Here is a 16,139-nt window from a genome sequence, read left to right as displayed (position 1 = left end):
TTCCTCTATCGTAATCGCTCCTCTTTCACCCCAGCTACCAAACTAACCCTGATTCAGATGACCATCCTACCCATGCTAGATTACGGAGACATATTTTATAGATTGGTGAGTAAGGGTGCTCTCGAATGGTTAGATGTTCTTTACCATTCGGCCATCAGATTGCCACCAATGCTCCTTATAGGACACATCATTGCATTCTATACTCCTCTGTAAACTGGTCATCTCTGTATACCCATCGCAAGACCCACTGGTTGATGCTTATTTATAAAACCCTTTTAGGCCTCACTCCCCCCTATCTGAGATATCTAATGCAGCCCTCATCCTCCACACACAACACCCATTCTGCCAGTCACATTCTGATTAAGGTCCCCAAAGCACACACATCCCTGGGTAGCTCATCTTTTCAGTTCGCTGCAGCTAGAGACTGGAACGAGCTGCAACAAACACTCAAACTTTACAGTTTTATCTCATTCTCTTCATTCAAAGACTCAATCATGGAAACTCTTACCGACAGTTGTCTCTACCTTCTTGCCCTTTGTGCTGTTGTCTGTGCCCAATAATGTTTGTCCCATGTTTTGTGCTGCTACCATGTTGTGCTGCTACTGTGTTGTGCTGCTGCCATGCCATGTTGTGTTGCTACCAGTCTGTGTTGTCATGTGTTGCTGCCTTGCTATGTTGTTGTCGTAGGTCTCTCTTTATGTAGTGTTCTGTTGTCTCTCTTGTCATGATGTGTGTTTTGTCCTCTATTTTTATTTATTTTTTATCCACCCTTTTGCCTTTTGGTAGGCCATCATTGTAAATAAGAATTTGTGCTTCACTGACTTGCATAGTTAAAAAACGTTTAAATAAAATAAAATAAATAGAAATTCCATTTAGGATACTGTTTGTTTTGTCCACATAATTGAGGAAACAACATTCTAATGATTTTATGATGGGCTGGTATGTATTTATTTAATTTTTTATAAAGAGGTCATCATGGTCGAACACATTTAATAGGCATGACATTTAGACATGTGGCTATGAGCTCAAACGTGGATGATTTGTTAGTTTTTATATTTACGAAAAATGTGTTTTCTAGCCACGGAATTGTGTTACAGCTTTTTGCGCAATCTGTGGGCAGACGGTTTTCAGAAACGTTGGTTCACCTTTGCCCTTTCATTCATAAGCAAACTAACCAATCAGATTGCACGTTATTGTAGCGTGGCTACTGGATGCGCATCGTGAAGTCAACATGGTGAGTATAGTGTATTGATAATATTGCCAAATGTTGTATTACTACTAATTTAAATCGCCTACTGTATGAAGCGTTTATCATAAACAATTGTTGTATGAATGGGTATAACCCACATAGCTATCTGTATTTAATTAATTTGGTGTGTTTCTGACCGCAATGTTGTTAGCCGGCTAGCTAGGTAACTTAGCTAGTAGCTAGCTAAACCAACAGTTAGCTAACTAGCATCTATTCCGCTAAAGTTAGCGTGCTGTTGTAAGGACACCTTTTTCATAAGCTAGCAAAAGTTAAACGAGGCAAGTGGCTAGCGACCTAATAATGTTATATGTGGAGGATTTAGACGTGTGTGGTGTGAACAAATCACGTGTAGTAGTAGCAAGTTAGCAGGCATACTTTGCCTGCTAACTAGCTTATAGCCAGCGAAACTAGCTATCTACAAGATGCAAGTAAGCATTGTGTATGCTGTTGTATAAATAGCCATTTAGCTAACTATGTATCTAGTTAGGAATGACTAAATGTACCTACTATCGACAGTGAAATAATGGCAAGCAGACGCTTCAGCTTCAGCTATACCTAGTCGTGGACAGAACTGCGTCTGTGGAGTTCGAACCTGGTTCTGTCCAGGGCTAGCTCCTTACCTAGCCCAATATGTAATAAATAGGCACGCTCCTTACCCAGACCACGATAAATTATTCAATAGAGAGAATAGCAAGAACAGAGATCACTGACATATTCAAAAAATAAATAAATGTAGGCATATGTAGCAAGATGTTATGGCACATACTAGCAGCATGTGCTATGTAGCTAGTTATTTATATAATGTACAATATCAGTACTTGAATCATAATGTCTTTATGTACCCTACATCAGTATGCCTCAGTTAAATGTTACTGTGCATAGCAGTAAAGGACAGATATGAGCCTTATAATAAAAGTTATAGTAGTAACTGTATTGGGCCTCTTGTTCATGTCCAGTCTTCAGATGATAATAATGGCCAGAGCCAAGCACCTTCTTTTGCTGGGGTCCCACCCTCAGGGATGCCACCGCCTTTTGTAAGTTGGTGTTGGAAAATCTTCACTGTGTTGCCAATGGCATCTCAAAATGGAGTTACACTGAGTGTGTTGAATCTCACAGCTTTGTTTTTCAATTTTCTCCTGTCTAGATGGGACCACCAGGAATGCCGCCTCATTATCCACCAATGGGAATGCCACCCATGGGACAGAGGCCTCCCAACATGGCTCCCATGCCACCTGGTATGATGCCACCTGGCATGATGCCACCAATGGGAGGGCCACCGATGGGACAGGTGAGCCTACTATCAAGCTTAGATGTCCACTTGTAGTCCCAGAACATAGGCTAGACCTACAGATCAATCATGTTTTCTTTGTTGGAATTTTCCAGTTTAGCTCTCAACAACCTAACTCACCAATATGTAGCCTCGTGTAATGGTTCAATTTTCATTAAATGGTAGCCTATTGATTTTGGCCTGAGACCTAGAAAATACAATGTTGGGGTGGGACCAGCTTTGGTTGACTTTCCAGTTACAGTACCTTCAGAAAGTATTCACACCTCTTTACCTTTTCCACATTTGATTGTTACAAATTGGGATTAAAATGGATTTAATTTAACTTTGTTAATGATCTACTCAAAATACTCATGTCAAAGTGTAAGATTTTTTTATAATAATATATATATTTTTTTTTTTAGATTAATGACACAAACACTAATATATCTTGATTAAATTGGTATTCAATCTCCTGAGTCAATACATGTTACAATCACCTTTGGCAGTGATTACAGCTGTGAGTCTTTTTGGGTAAGTCTCTAAGAGTTGTGCACATGAGGATTGTACAATATTTGTCAAAACTGTAACTCTACTACTCTAGGAATATTCAATGTCGTCTGGGAAAGCAACTCTAGTCTATATTTGTCCTTGTGTTTTAGGTTATTGTCTTGCTGAAAGGTGAATTTGACTCCCAGTGTCTGTTGGAAAATAGACCGAACCAGGTTTTCCTCTAGGATTTTGCCTGTGTTCAGCTCTATTCCATTTCTTTGTATACACCCCCCCAAAACTCCTTGGTCCTTGCCAATGACAAGCACATCCATAACATGATTCAGCCACCACCATGAGTGAAAATATGAAGAGTGGTACTCAGTGTTGTTGGATTTGCCCCAAGCATGATGCTTTGTATTCAGGAACCCCAAAAATATTCCTGTGTTAGGTTAGTGGCTTATTGCAAACAGGATGCATGTTTTGGAATATTTTTTTATATTCTTAACATACTTCCTTCTTTTCACTCTGTCATTTACATTAGTAATGTGGAGTAACTACAATGTTGTTGATCCATCCTCAGTTTTCTCCTATCACAGCCATTAAACTCTGTGACTTTTAAAATCACCATTAACCTTATGGTGAAATCCTTCAGTTGTTTTCTTCCTGTCCAGCAACTGCGTTAGGAAAGACGCCTGTATCTTTGTAGTGACTGACTGGATTTACTGATACACCATCCGAAGCGTAAATAATAACTTCACCAGGCTCAAAGTGATGTTTAGTGTCTGCTTTTTGTGTGGGGTACAGAGATGGGGTAGTCAAATCAAAGTTTATTTGTCACGTGTGCCGAATACAACCTTACAGTGAAATGCTTACTTACAGGCTCTAACTAATAGTGCAAAAAGGTATTAGGTGAACAATAGTAAAGAAATAAAACAACAGTAAAATGACAGGCTATAAAAGTAGCGAGGCTACATACAGACACCGGTTAGTCAGGCTGATTGAGGTAGTATGTACATGTAGATATGGTTAAAGTGACTATGCATATATGATGAACAGAGCGTAGCAGTAGTGTAAAAGAGGGGTTGGCGGGTGGTAGTCATTCAAAAATCATGTTAACCACTATTATTGCGCACAGTGAGTCCATACAACTTATTATTACTGCTGAACGTATTTAGGCTTGCCATAACAAATGGGTTGTGTCATGTCTCTGACTTCTTTAATGTTATGACAAGCTATTTTATCAAATTGATTACGTGATTGAATTAAAACATGCAACAATTAACTCGTTAATAACCTGGGGCACCACGGAAGAGTTATTTTACCTTTATTTAACTAGGCAAGTCAGTTAAGAACAAATTCTTATTTACAATGACGGCCTAGGAACAGTGGGTTAACAGCCTGTTCAGGGGCAGAATGACAGATTTGTACCTTGTCAGCCGGGGATTCAAACTTGCAACCTTTCGGTTACTAGTCCAAGGCTCTAACCGCTAGGCTACCCTGCCACCCAGGGTAGAGCAGCTATACCTAATATCAGTCTCATCTGAACGTTGTAAAATTCTGTACGAACCCAGCCTTTACTATGAATCATCCATATACGAACTGGCTCAATTATTTATTTACTAACTAATTAAACCATTACAGAATATACAATACATTATACAGTAAATACCATTCCTAGTGGACTAAACAAAAACAGTTTGGTTATAACATGATTGATTCAGAGAGAAGAGAAGGGGGTTTTGGAAGGAAGACTAAGGAACGTGGGTCTCTATCGGACCTGGGAAGCTATGCTCACATAAATACATATGCCACTAACGATAGCTCATTCGGAAAAGCAATGCATTGAATTTACGTGAAGCTGGCTTCGATAGTTGAGCTGGTGAAGTGAGGCTCTGGTTTGCCCAGTTGATGTCGCCATCGTCCTTTGTGGAATTTCCCGGGTCATCGTTTGAGAGGTTCATGTGGTCTGAGAGGTTCATCTCACTATGGAGATGCTTCTGCGTCGGCCAGTGTTCTCATACTAGATTTGCGCATATGTTCAACTGCAGTCTCATATATGCTAGTTTAGTATGCACTTCTTCTTTTAGGTGATCAATAGTTCAGAGTTCATACCATTTCATGTGTGGAGCAAGCTCTCACGTTTCCTGGCATGTAGAGTTGAAATTAGAATGATCCCTTTTAAACGTCCTCACGGACAAGTCCTCACGGTATTTATAACTGACGTGACTTTGGGCCAAGGGGCTTTTATAGAAATGTAGAAAAGGGGTTGGTTCATCATTTCCAACCAATGCCTGTTCAAAAGGGCCTGGCCACTGGCTGTACACGAGTTACCATTAAAACAAACCATTTTCATTTTAGAAGACTTAAATCGCATTGTAATCTTTTCATTTGTATTCTTATACTTCGTTAGACATTTTATCCTACATTCAGATGCAAGCCTCAACTGAGGAACTTGTTTAAACAGAGTTAGGGTAATGTGGCTGAATTGTCTTTTCATGAGGTCACAAACATGAAACAAAACGGACCGGGTCGTAGCTGGCTTCTCCATCGATCGTTTCCACATTCTCCAAATTAGGAATAATGTTTAATTCTCCAATTCGGGAATGTTTAATTCTCCAATTTGGGGAGGTAGGAGTATTTGGTATGAGAGTCCCTTTGTCTTACTGTGACACTCTCCATACTGCATGTTGCAAGGGAGAAGAGAGAATTTATGACGCTGTTGTAAAGTCATAAAACTGCCCACTCCTAACGGGAGGGGGGGTTCACATCTCTGCTACAGGGCTAGCTTCATGACAGTTGAATACTTATAATAATTGAATTGACTCGACATTTCAGCTTTCAATTTTTTTATGAATTAGTAAAGATTTCAAAAAACATTATTCCACTGAGCTATTGTTTGTATAGATCAGTGGCACAATCTAAATTTATCCCATTTTAAATTCAGTCTGTAACACAACAAAATGTGAAGGGGTGTGAATACTTTCTGAAGGCACTGTATGCAGGCTAAATTAGAAATGTACATGGCTAGATCATTCTTTATATATACAGTTGAAGTCGGAAGTTTACATACACCTTAGCCAAATACATTTAAACTCAGTTTTTCACAATTCCTGACATTTAATCCTAGTGAAGATTCCCTGTCTTATGTCAGTTAGGATCACCACTTTATTTTAAGAATGTGAAATGTCAGAATAATAGTAGAGAGAATGATTTTATTTCGGCTTTTATTTCTTTCATCACATTCCCAGTGGGTCAGAAGTGTACATACACTCAATTCGTATTTGGTAGCATTGCCTTTAAATTGTTTAACTTGGGTCAAATGTTTTGGGTAGCCTTTCACAACCATCCCACAATAAGTTGGGTGAATTTTGGCCCATTCCTCCTGACAGAGCTGATGTAACTGAGTCAGGTTTGTAGGCCTCCTTGCTCGCACACGCTTTTTCAGTTCTGCCCACAACTTTTCTATGGGATTGAGGTCAGGGCTTTGTGATGGCCACTCCAATACCTTGACTTTGTTGTCCTTAAGCCATTTTGACAACTTTGGAAGTATGCTTGGGGTCATTGTCCATTTGGAAGACCCATTTGCGACCATGCTTTAACTTCGTGACTGATGTCTTGATGTTACTTCAATATATCCACAACATTTTCCTTCCACATGATGCCATCGATTTTGTGAAGTGCACCAGGCCCTCCTGCAGCAAAGCACCCCCACAACATTATGCTTCCACCCCGTGCTTCACGGTTGGGATGGTGTTCTTCGGCTTGCAAGCCTCCACCTTTTTCCTCCAAACATAACCATGGTCATTATGGCCAAACAGTTCTATTTTTATTTCATCAGACCAGAGGACATTTCTCCAAAAAGTACGATCTTTGTCCCCATGTGCAGTTGCAAACCGTAGTCTGGCTTTTTTATGGCGGTTTTGGAGCAGCCTTTCATGTTATGTCTATAGGACTTGTTTTACTGTAGATATAGATACTTTTGTACCTGTTTCCTCCTGCATCTTCACAAGGTCCTTTGCTGTTGTTCTGGGATTGAGTTGCACATATCGCATTAAAGTACGTTCATCTCTAGGAGACAGAACGCATCTCCTTCCTGAGCGGTATGATGGCTGCGTGGTCCCATGATGTTTATACTTGCATACTATTGTTTGTATAGATGAATGTGGTACCTTCAGGCATTTGGAAATTGCTCCCAAGAATGAACAAGAGATGTGGAGGTCTACAATTATTTTTCTGAGGTCTTGGCTGATTTCTTTTGATTTTCCCATGATGTCAAGCAAAGAGGCTCTGAGTTTGAAGGTAGGCCTTGAAATACAGGTACGCCTCCAATTGACTCAAATGATGTCAATTAGCCTATCAGACGCTTCTAAAGCCATGACATAATTTTTCTGGAATTTTCTAAGCTGTTTAAAAGCACAGTCAACTTAGTGTAAGTAAACTTCTGTCCCACTGGAATTGTGATACAGTGAATTATAAGTTAAATAATCTCTCTGTAAACACTTGTTGGAAAAATGACTTGTGTCATGCATAACGTAGATGTCCTAACCGACTTACCAAAACTATAGTTTGTTAAAAAGAAATGTGTGGAGTGGTTGAAAAATTAGTTTTAGTGACTCCAACCAAAGTGTATGTAAACTTCCGACTTCAACTGTATTTGACATATTTCTGCTGCTTGGAAGAGAATAGGATCTTATGCTGAAAAATATATTGGTAGGACAAGGCTATGTATGTTTGTGCACATGGAATTCAGTGATCTATGTTTACTATAGTTTAATGAGGCAATACAAATGTGATGTGACTTAAATTAAGGGTCGTTTAGTAACTAAATTAGCACTCACTTTTTGTCATTTTGACAATAACTAGACAATCATTATTCAAATTACAAACATTTGCTTTAGGCTTTTAGTAAAAATGATTAAGACTAGACTAAATCTTAGAAATAGTGCCAAACTTAACACTGGCACACATATTTCAATCACTTTGGTTATACTACTTGCAGTCATCATATGCGATTCCATTATCCGGATGAAAAGGGTGTGATCCAGGATGTGTCTGAGCCAGCTGCCTGCCTGAGAAATAGGGCTCAGGAGGTGGCGAGGAGCTGCAGATTGTAGCGTCACTGCTTCAGAGTACAAGCCGTAGCTCGATTCGCTCTGTAAATGACTGTCAGTCGCTCTCACCCCGCCACGGCGTCTCTCACTGTGTATTAATACCCAGCGTGCGCCAGGCGGGAGGGAAATTAACGGGTCAGATGAATATTTCATGATACTCTTTTATTAGATGCCAGGCATGATGCCACCTATGATGCCCGGGATGATGATGCCACATCGCATGCCAGCTGCGACGATGCAGCCAACAGGACCGGTAAACTGACTCGCCTTACTGTTCTGCTTCACACTTTTAAAATAGAGCCCGCAAGCTGTCACGACTGACATTAGCATAACTAACACGGCAAAGTGTAGGAACACTTACCAATATAGGCATAGGCCACCAATATAGAGGGATTAATATATGCATCACACAACCTGAATGTGTACATCCCATCTCCATATTAAGTATACACTCCTCATTATAAAAATGTAATTAAGCGACTTATTTTCCTCTTTGAATCTACATGTACACTTTATTTCTTCATTTAAGACAATACAACATTGGTTGTTTCTTCCTCGTTTATTCCTGCCACAACAATCTATTATCAAATGATTATTTGGTGTTGTGTTAGGAAGAGTATTTCTGTTTGTTTGCTTTGGATCAATGCTATCTCAAACCAATACCATTTGTATCTCAGTAGACATTCAAAGGGACAAGATCATTTCAATCTTAAATTGGAGAAAAGGAAAAACACCTTGTTTAATGGAACATTTCCAGTAGATGTTTGAGTGAGTTATGAAAGGGTTCTCTACATTTTAGTCTGTTTTGCTTTCGACAGCAGCCAGCTGTTTAACTCGATGCACTTAGAGCTGCCAAATAAACGTTTCACTTGTCAACTGGGATGCATCGAGACTCCAGAGATGTTTGTCTTCACGTTAGAAGCTCAAGGCTACTTCATGTTAGAAGCTCAAAGGTACAGTGTTGTGTTGAAGAGCAACTGGCCCTAAAAACCAATGTGGCATCAATGAGTCAAACATTTTATTATACAGTAAAAATGTACTACAAAGTGTAAATAGGATAATTTTGTTCATAAAGTCAGCCTCATCCGTAAATTAAGGTTGGGTTTGTTTCAATTCTGCCCACAGCTGGCAGCACACAAGTAATCATCCACTCGGAATGCAGCTGCATGAGACTCGATCTTAATGCCTGTGGTAAATTTGGGTTGACTTTGGATATACTTATGGGGCAGTTAGAGACCATCTGTAAATTACACAATGTACATGGTACGATATGTTAATTTTAAATAGCTCCAAATTTCAGTTACTTAACCTCAACCCAACTATAAATTGTAGAAATGCATATGCATCTATTGAAAGCATTTAATGACAACTAAAAAGTGTGCCAGATGAAAATATTGTCTCAATTACATTGTGTAATTTATTGACGGCCCCTTAACTAACCCCAGAGAGAGGTTATTCAAAGTCAAAACAACTTTGCTTCAGACTTTCCGGCTGAAGCGAATTAGCTAAGCAATTTAGTTAACTCTTTCCACCTGTGAACACACACGAGACACCCACGTGAAACAACACCGGCAAGTGCAGTTTTCCTTTAATGAATCAAATTTGGGTCATAATAATTTTGTTAACTAATGAAGATATCTCTTCCACAGCCTGGAGTGGACACAACTGGTAAGGCTTGAAACAACATATTCTTGAAAAAAATACAAATAAATTGATAATCTGAGTGATTTTAATGATTTGTAATTATTGCATCGTTTTTTTAATAGTCACCGCTGTGCCTGGAACAGTTGTAAGTACAACCTATTTTCTGTGGATAAGTTAATTTAGTGCTAGAATCATTACACTATCAAAATTACCGACCCTACTATAATATATCTGTTGTTCAACAGGGTACCACAAATGGCTCGCCACAGGATGACCAACCAAAGAATGTTAGTGAACATGTCTTTAAGTGGAAGCCTTTACTATTCCTGACCTCAAATGAACCATTGTTTTCTGTCCGAAAGATATAGCCTTAAAGGAAAGATTCACCCATTTTGAATGTTATATTGTTTTTGTGCGGCTCGGAGCGATGCTGTGTCGATTCCCGGGGTCATTTCATGTTTTCGTGTATATCTGAGCTATTGCCGTTCAAGCAGGTAGAAATTCAGACGTTTATGACAAGTTTTGCATAATACGAATAGCTCAGATACACATAAAAACATGAAATTATCCCGGAAATCGATAAAACATCACTCAGAGATCCACAAAAAAAATGATATAACACTCAATGGGTGAATCTTTCCTTTAAAAACATTCAGACTTACTGCTTAAAGGCTTTGAAATATAATAATTTCCTTGGAAATGTAGAATCTTTATCACAGTGCCACCTGTTGTCGAGTGCTCAAGCCAAAGTTTTTGTCATCCTCAGAAGTCTGTGTGGACAGAACATAAGTCTCTGGATGAGAAGACCTACTACTACAACACAGAGACCAAGCAGTCTTCCTGGGAAAAGCCCGACGACCTGAAATCTCCTGCAGAAGTAAGGCCACACACATAATGGCTGTGTCCCAAATGACACCCTATTCCCATAGAGCTCTGGTCAAAAGTAGTGCGCTATATAGGGAAAGGGTGCCATTTGGGACACACACCACTATCCTTCCCACACTGTTTTTGCATTAACAGTAGAGGACATTCCCAGACTCTAGCTCCTGCCACAATTTGTCCCCACTGTATTGTGGAGCGTGTCTAGATGTACTGTTTTCACTTTGTGTTTTGCAGCAAATGCTGTCTAAATGCCAATGGAAGGAGTATAAATCAGACAATGGGAAGGCGTACTACTACAACTCCCACACTAAGGAGTCCCGGTGGACCAAACCCAAAGAGCTTGAAGATCTGGAAGGTGAGCCGGGCATTAATGATCCTTTTCTAATCTACTGGAGCGAAATGGGCCCGTATCCACAAAGCATCTCAGAAAAGTTCAAACCTGTTTTGAAACAAAAACAAAAAAGCTCCCAGCTCAGTGTAGGTTTTAGGATGGTGTTAAGACTCTGCCCAGACAAACTCTGAGCCAGGTGAAAAATCAACTCCTAAAAGTTTCTCCGCCGATATCACAACATTTTGAGGTACCGCAATGGAAAGATAGTGAGAATGCTCATTGACATTGTTGCAAGTGACGGTGAACCAATCGCGATGAAGCATCGCCAGCTGTAAACTATAGCACACTTCAGACAACCGCGGTGAATGTGACTACATGAAACGGTGCAATGTTAAGTGAATAACATGATGTAAGTCATTGAAAGAAGCTGATTTGTTTATTAGCCTAGTGGTTATAAGTATTAGGCATATCATGTGAAATTGGCCTTGTGAAATCATTGTCAAAAGCGCTAGAGATACTGTTGCATGTACAGTACATTCAGAAAGTGTTGCTGCACTGCTATTTTCAGGTCTCTCCAGAGATGTTCGATCCGGTTCAACTCCGGGCTCTGGCTGGGCCACTCAAGGACATTCAGAGACTTGTACAGAAGCAACTCCTGTGTTGTCTTGGCTGTGTGCTTAGGGTCGTTGTCCTGTTGGAAGTTGAACCTTCACCCCAGTCTGAGGTCCTGAGCAGGTTTTCATCAAGGATCTCTCTGTACTTTGCTCCTTTCATCTTTGCCTCGATTCTGACTAGTCTCCCAGTCCCTGCTGCTGAAAAATATCCCCACAGCATGATGCTGCCACCACCATGCTTCACCGTAGGAATGGTGCCAAGTTTCCTCCAGACGTAACGCTTGGCATTCAGGCCAAAGTGTTCAGTCTTGGTTTCATCAGACCAGAGAATCTTGCTTCTCATGGTCTGAGAGTCCTTTAGGTGCCTTTTAGCAAACTCCAAGCAGGCTGTCACGTGCCTTTTACTGAGGAGTGGCTTCCGTCTGGCCACTCTACCATAAAGGCCTGATTGGTGGAGTGCTGCAGAGATGGTTGTCCTTCTTGAAGGTTCTCCTATCTTCATAGAGGAACTCTGGAGCTCTGTTAGAGGGACCATCGGGTGCTTTGTCACCTCTCTGACCAAGGCCCTTCTCCCCCAGGCAGCCAGCTCTAGGAAGAGTCTTTGTGGTTCCAAACTTCTTCCATTTAAGAATGATGGAGGCCATCTGCAGAAATGTTTTGGTACCCTTCCCCAGATCAGTGCCTCGACACAATCCTATCTCGGAGCTCTACGGACAATTCCTTAGACCTCATGGTTTGGTTTTTGCTCTGACATGCACTGTCAACTGTGGGACCTTTTTATATAGACAGGTTTGTGCCTTTCTAAATCATGTCCAATCAATTTAATTTGGCAACGGTAGACTCCAATTAATTTGTAGAAACATCTTAAGGATGATCAATGGAAACAGGATGCACCTGAGCTCAATTTCGAGTCTCATAGCAAAGAGCCGTTTAAATAAAGGTTAAATTTAAATAAAACCTTTTTTATTTTTTTATTTTTTTAATGTCAAAACATTTATTTTTTAGCAACTCCAAAGCAATTGCGTGTAGGGCAGAAACCACTGAGTCGCTGCACATTTCTATTATCAAGACGCCTGCTGTAACTGGTTAGGACAGCTCATGAGGTGTCCTAAATATCTGTCAACTAGGTGTGACTCTTACTGCTACCCATAAGAGTAGGAGTAAAATGTCTCTTCTCAGCACTTACGACCAATTTTCTATTCGTAAGACGCTTTGTGGATACGGGCCCTGGCCAGGGGATGCATTTACTCATCCTTTAGACCATTGTAAATGGCAGCGGTGTCGTCAATGGACATTAACAGCTATTGGGAATGATAGGTCAGCCAGCACTTTGCACAAACTCCTCTTAATGCCATTCATTCTTAAATGAAATGGGTTCCTAGAAGTATCCTGCGTATGCATTGTTAACATGCGTTTCTCTCTTTCTTTTAGCCATGATAAAAGCTGAGGAGAATGGGTAAGAGCTGCTTATTATGACCAGTGCTCAACAAACTTTGTTGCCAAAGCATTTTACTTTGTATCACAGCCAATTACTTTTTAGAGCATAAAAGATCTTTGTAGATGACGGAACACATTAGCTTCATCAAATGATATTTAAAAAAAATCCTTTTCATATTTTGATCTATTATTTACAGATATATTTGAATGGAATGACCTAATTATTTTTGACATATTTGAGAGGCACTCTCCTGTTATGTCTAACAACAACCTGGTGGATGATGCTGTATGAAGGTCCACCGTCAATAATAACCAAACTGATTACAGGATGGTGGAGGTAGGTGCTCCTGGCACTGTCATCACCCCCAACCTTCAGCTCGACAGCGCTGCTTCGATGGCGACCATGATGATGGAAATGCCGGCCATGAGGCCAGCTACAACCGTCTCGGTGGAACAGATGTCCCTGGTGCCCATGCTTGTAGCTGAGGTCAACGCTGACTCGCCTGTCAACTCCACAGAGGACTTGGTCAGCATGGAGGTTTCAGCCAGGTTGGTACTACAGACAGACCCTTTAACCCCAGAGAGTTTAGAGACGGGCTCCCAGCACGGGCTTACAATGAACTCACCAGGAATAGCAAGAAAGCACTGACCTTTTTACCCATTTCCCCATCTCGTATTTAATCTATGTCTGCCAATAAAACTTCAAAAAATATATATATATATATTTTCAAAATAACACTATCAGACTACCAAAAACCTGATGTTGTTTTTATCTTAGGACAATGTTAAGGTCTTTCTCTTCCTTTCTGTCTTTCTTTTCTTTAGTAATGACGCCTCAAAAGAGGAGAGGCCAGAGCTGGTGAAGAAAACGTACAAGTGGAACACGAAAGAAGAGGCCAAGCAGGCCTTCAAAGAGCTCCTGAAGGAGAAGGTGAGCATTCCAGATGGGATTTCATTACTCCCCGGCTGCTCAGTCGGGGCTCCTGCATGAATCATCAGCATGCATCATCTCAATGATCGTTTTCGAAATTACAATCTGAACATTACATCAATACAACGCGCGCATAAAGGCAAAGCACGGTCATCGACTGTGTCCATGAAGCCCCGCAGCTCTGCTAGCTAGCCACCATCATGAATCACACCCACACACTTCTGTCAGAAGCACTCTCACTGGGTTTGTAAATAAGGTGCTCGACGCGCTGTAATAAAGCTGGAGTGTCCTCCCGACCTAAAGATTGTTTACCAAAATGGCCCTCTTGGACTCTAATTAATCCATCTCGCTCAGCGTGAGCACTCTCCGGTCTTTCGCATGATTGCTAAGCCTCGCCGCTCCTCCTGTTGCCATTGTGGCGACGGATGTGTTGTTTTTGACCAAGGTGGCTCAGCGTAGCTATATTTAGGTATTTTTAATTTGGCACACAACGCTCTCCTCTGAGATTGCTCCTTGCCGTTTCCCTGCGAGCTCTTAATGGCTCTGTCTTTGTGATTGGCGTTATTGGATGAAAGCACATGTCCGGATTAGGACAGCGGAGATTGACGTGCTCCACTGGATTAGAATAACTCTGGTTCTGTTTTTAAATAAGTCTATTCCCAGTTTAGTGCACTACTTTTGACCAGGGCCCAAAGCCTAACTAGTGCATTATATAGGGAATAGGGTGCCATTTGGGGGGGTGGGGGGGGGCTGTGACGAGGCAAATGCATGCCCAGAAATAATCTGTTCAAAATGGATGGAGTCACTCTCTTGGAGACAGACGGACAAAAAGTCCACTTAACGTAAGCGTTTCTTTATATTATTGGCACGCCACCCGTCTTAACCCCCGCAACTATTAGTAATTAAGGAAAATGAATCGCCATGCCTGGAACAAGCCAGAGAATCGCATCACAACTGTTTGTTGCATCTTTCAGATAGGCTACACATGCATATGGGTTCCTCTACACGGGTGCATAGATTCAATACATGGGCTACTCCCAGCATAATCTATTGTTTGTTGTTGATGGAAATGTGAGCTGCCCTCATACATAGTTTTGCTATATATGAGCTGTGATGCAGATTATACAGCTGGGTTGATTTGTGTTGACTGGAGTACTTTATATATTAATCAAATCTTAATGCTCGATATACTCTTTTTGCATTTCAGGGCGTTTCATCCAATGCGTCTTGGGAACAAGCCATGAAAATGATCATCAATGACCCACGCTACAGGTACCCACCCACTTCCTCAGTTTTCTGATTTATGCTAATGTTCGTCCATGAATATTAAACACCGTCTCTAACCAGCTGTTTGTCCCTATTTCTCATTTGAAGTGCTCTGCCGAAATTAAGTGAGAAAAAGCAGGCCTTCAATGCTTACAAGGTGCAGACGGAGAAAGAGGAGAAGGAGGAGACTAGGATCAAGTACAAGGAGTCCAAGGAAACGTATCAGCGATTTTTGGAAAACCACGAGAAAATGACATCTACAACCAGATATAAGTAAGTACCTTTCTTGGCAAAGTCAAGTTGCGTCCCAAATGGTACCCTATTCCCTATATAATGCACTGCTTTTGACCAGGGCCCATCCCATTTGGGATACAGGCCTCAGTCTTTATACTTCTACGTTTCTGTCATTGATATGTGCTTCCTAGAGTTGCTAATATGTGGAGATATTGAGATAATCAATAAAATTATCAAATTAAAACATTTAAAAAAGTTATTTAAGCAATAAGGCCAGAGGGAGTGTGGTATATGGCCAATTTACAACGGCTAAGGGCTGTTCTCAGGCACGATGCATTATAAACTGGGTGGTTCAAACCCTGAATGCTGATTGTCTGACAGCCGTGGTATATCAGGACGTATGACAAAACATATATATTTTTTACTCTTCTAATTTCATTGGTAACCAGTTTATAACTAGGTTTGATGTTTGGGCTCCTGAGTGGCGTAGCACTGCATCTCAGTGCTAGAGGCGTCTCTGCAGACCCTGGTTCGATTCCAGGCTGTATCACAACCGGCCGCGATTGGGTTCCCTTAGGGCGGCGCACAATTGGCCCAGCGTCGCCGGGGTAGGCCGTCATTGTAAATAAGAATTTGTTCTTAACTGACTTGCCAGTTAAATAAAGGTAAAATAATAATAATAGC

The 16,139-nt window shown here is 40.8% G+C and overlaps 1 protein-coding gene across 1 annotated transcript in view; it reads left to right on the top strand.

Moving 5' to 3' along the window:
* The first annotated feature begins 1,149 nt into the window (after positions 1-1,149).
* Positions 1,150-16,139, top strand: part of LOC111974178 (pre-mRNA-processing factor 40 homolog A) — a 32,760-nt gene continuing 17,770 nt past the window's right edge. Inside the window, exons 1-14 of the mRNA XM_024001818.2 lie at positions 1,150-1,234; positions 2,206-2,283; positions 2,394-2,537; positions 8,286-8,369; positions 9,766-9,784; positions 9,883-9,905; positions 10,006-10,047; positions 10,527-10,637; positions 10,877-10,997; positions 13,019-13,043; positions 13,352-13,573; positions 13,850-13,955; positions 15,163-15,227; positions 15,330-15,494. Coding sequence (XP_023857586.1) covers positions 1,232-1,234; positions 2,206-2,283; positions 2,394-2,537; positions 8,286-8,369; positions 9,766-9,784; positions 9,883-9,905; positions 10,006-10,047; positions 10,527-10,637; positions 10,877-10,997; positions 13,019-13,043; positions 13,352-13,573; positions 13,850-13,955; positions 15,163-15,227; positions 15,330-15,494 — 1,208 coding nt within the window. The 5' untranslated portion in view covers positions 1,150-1,231. The remainder of the gene's footprint in view (positions 1,235-2,205; positions 2,284-2,393; positions 2,538-8,285; positions 8,370-9,765; positions 9,785-9,882; positions 9,906-10,005; positions 10,048-10,526; positions 10,638-10,876; positions 10,998-13,018; positions 13,044-13,351; positions 13,574-13,849; positions 13,956-15,162; positions 15,228-15,329; positions 15,495-16,139) is intronic.

This window comes from Salvelinus sp. IW2-2015, linkage group LG2 (assembly GCF_002910315.2).
Source record: "Salvelinus sp. IW2-2015 linkage group LG2, ASM291031v2, whole genome shotgun sequence".
Classification (NCBI taxonomy): domain Eukaryota; kingdom Metazoa; phylum Chordata; class Actinopteri; order Salmoniformes; family Salmonidae; genus Salvelinus; species Salvelinus sp. IW2-2015.
Note: the sequence above shows the minus strand (reverse complement) of the source record. Positions and strands in the feature narration are given on the sequence as shown.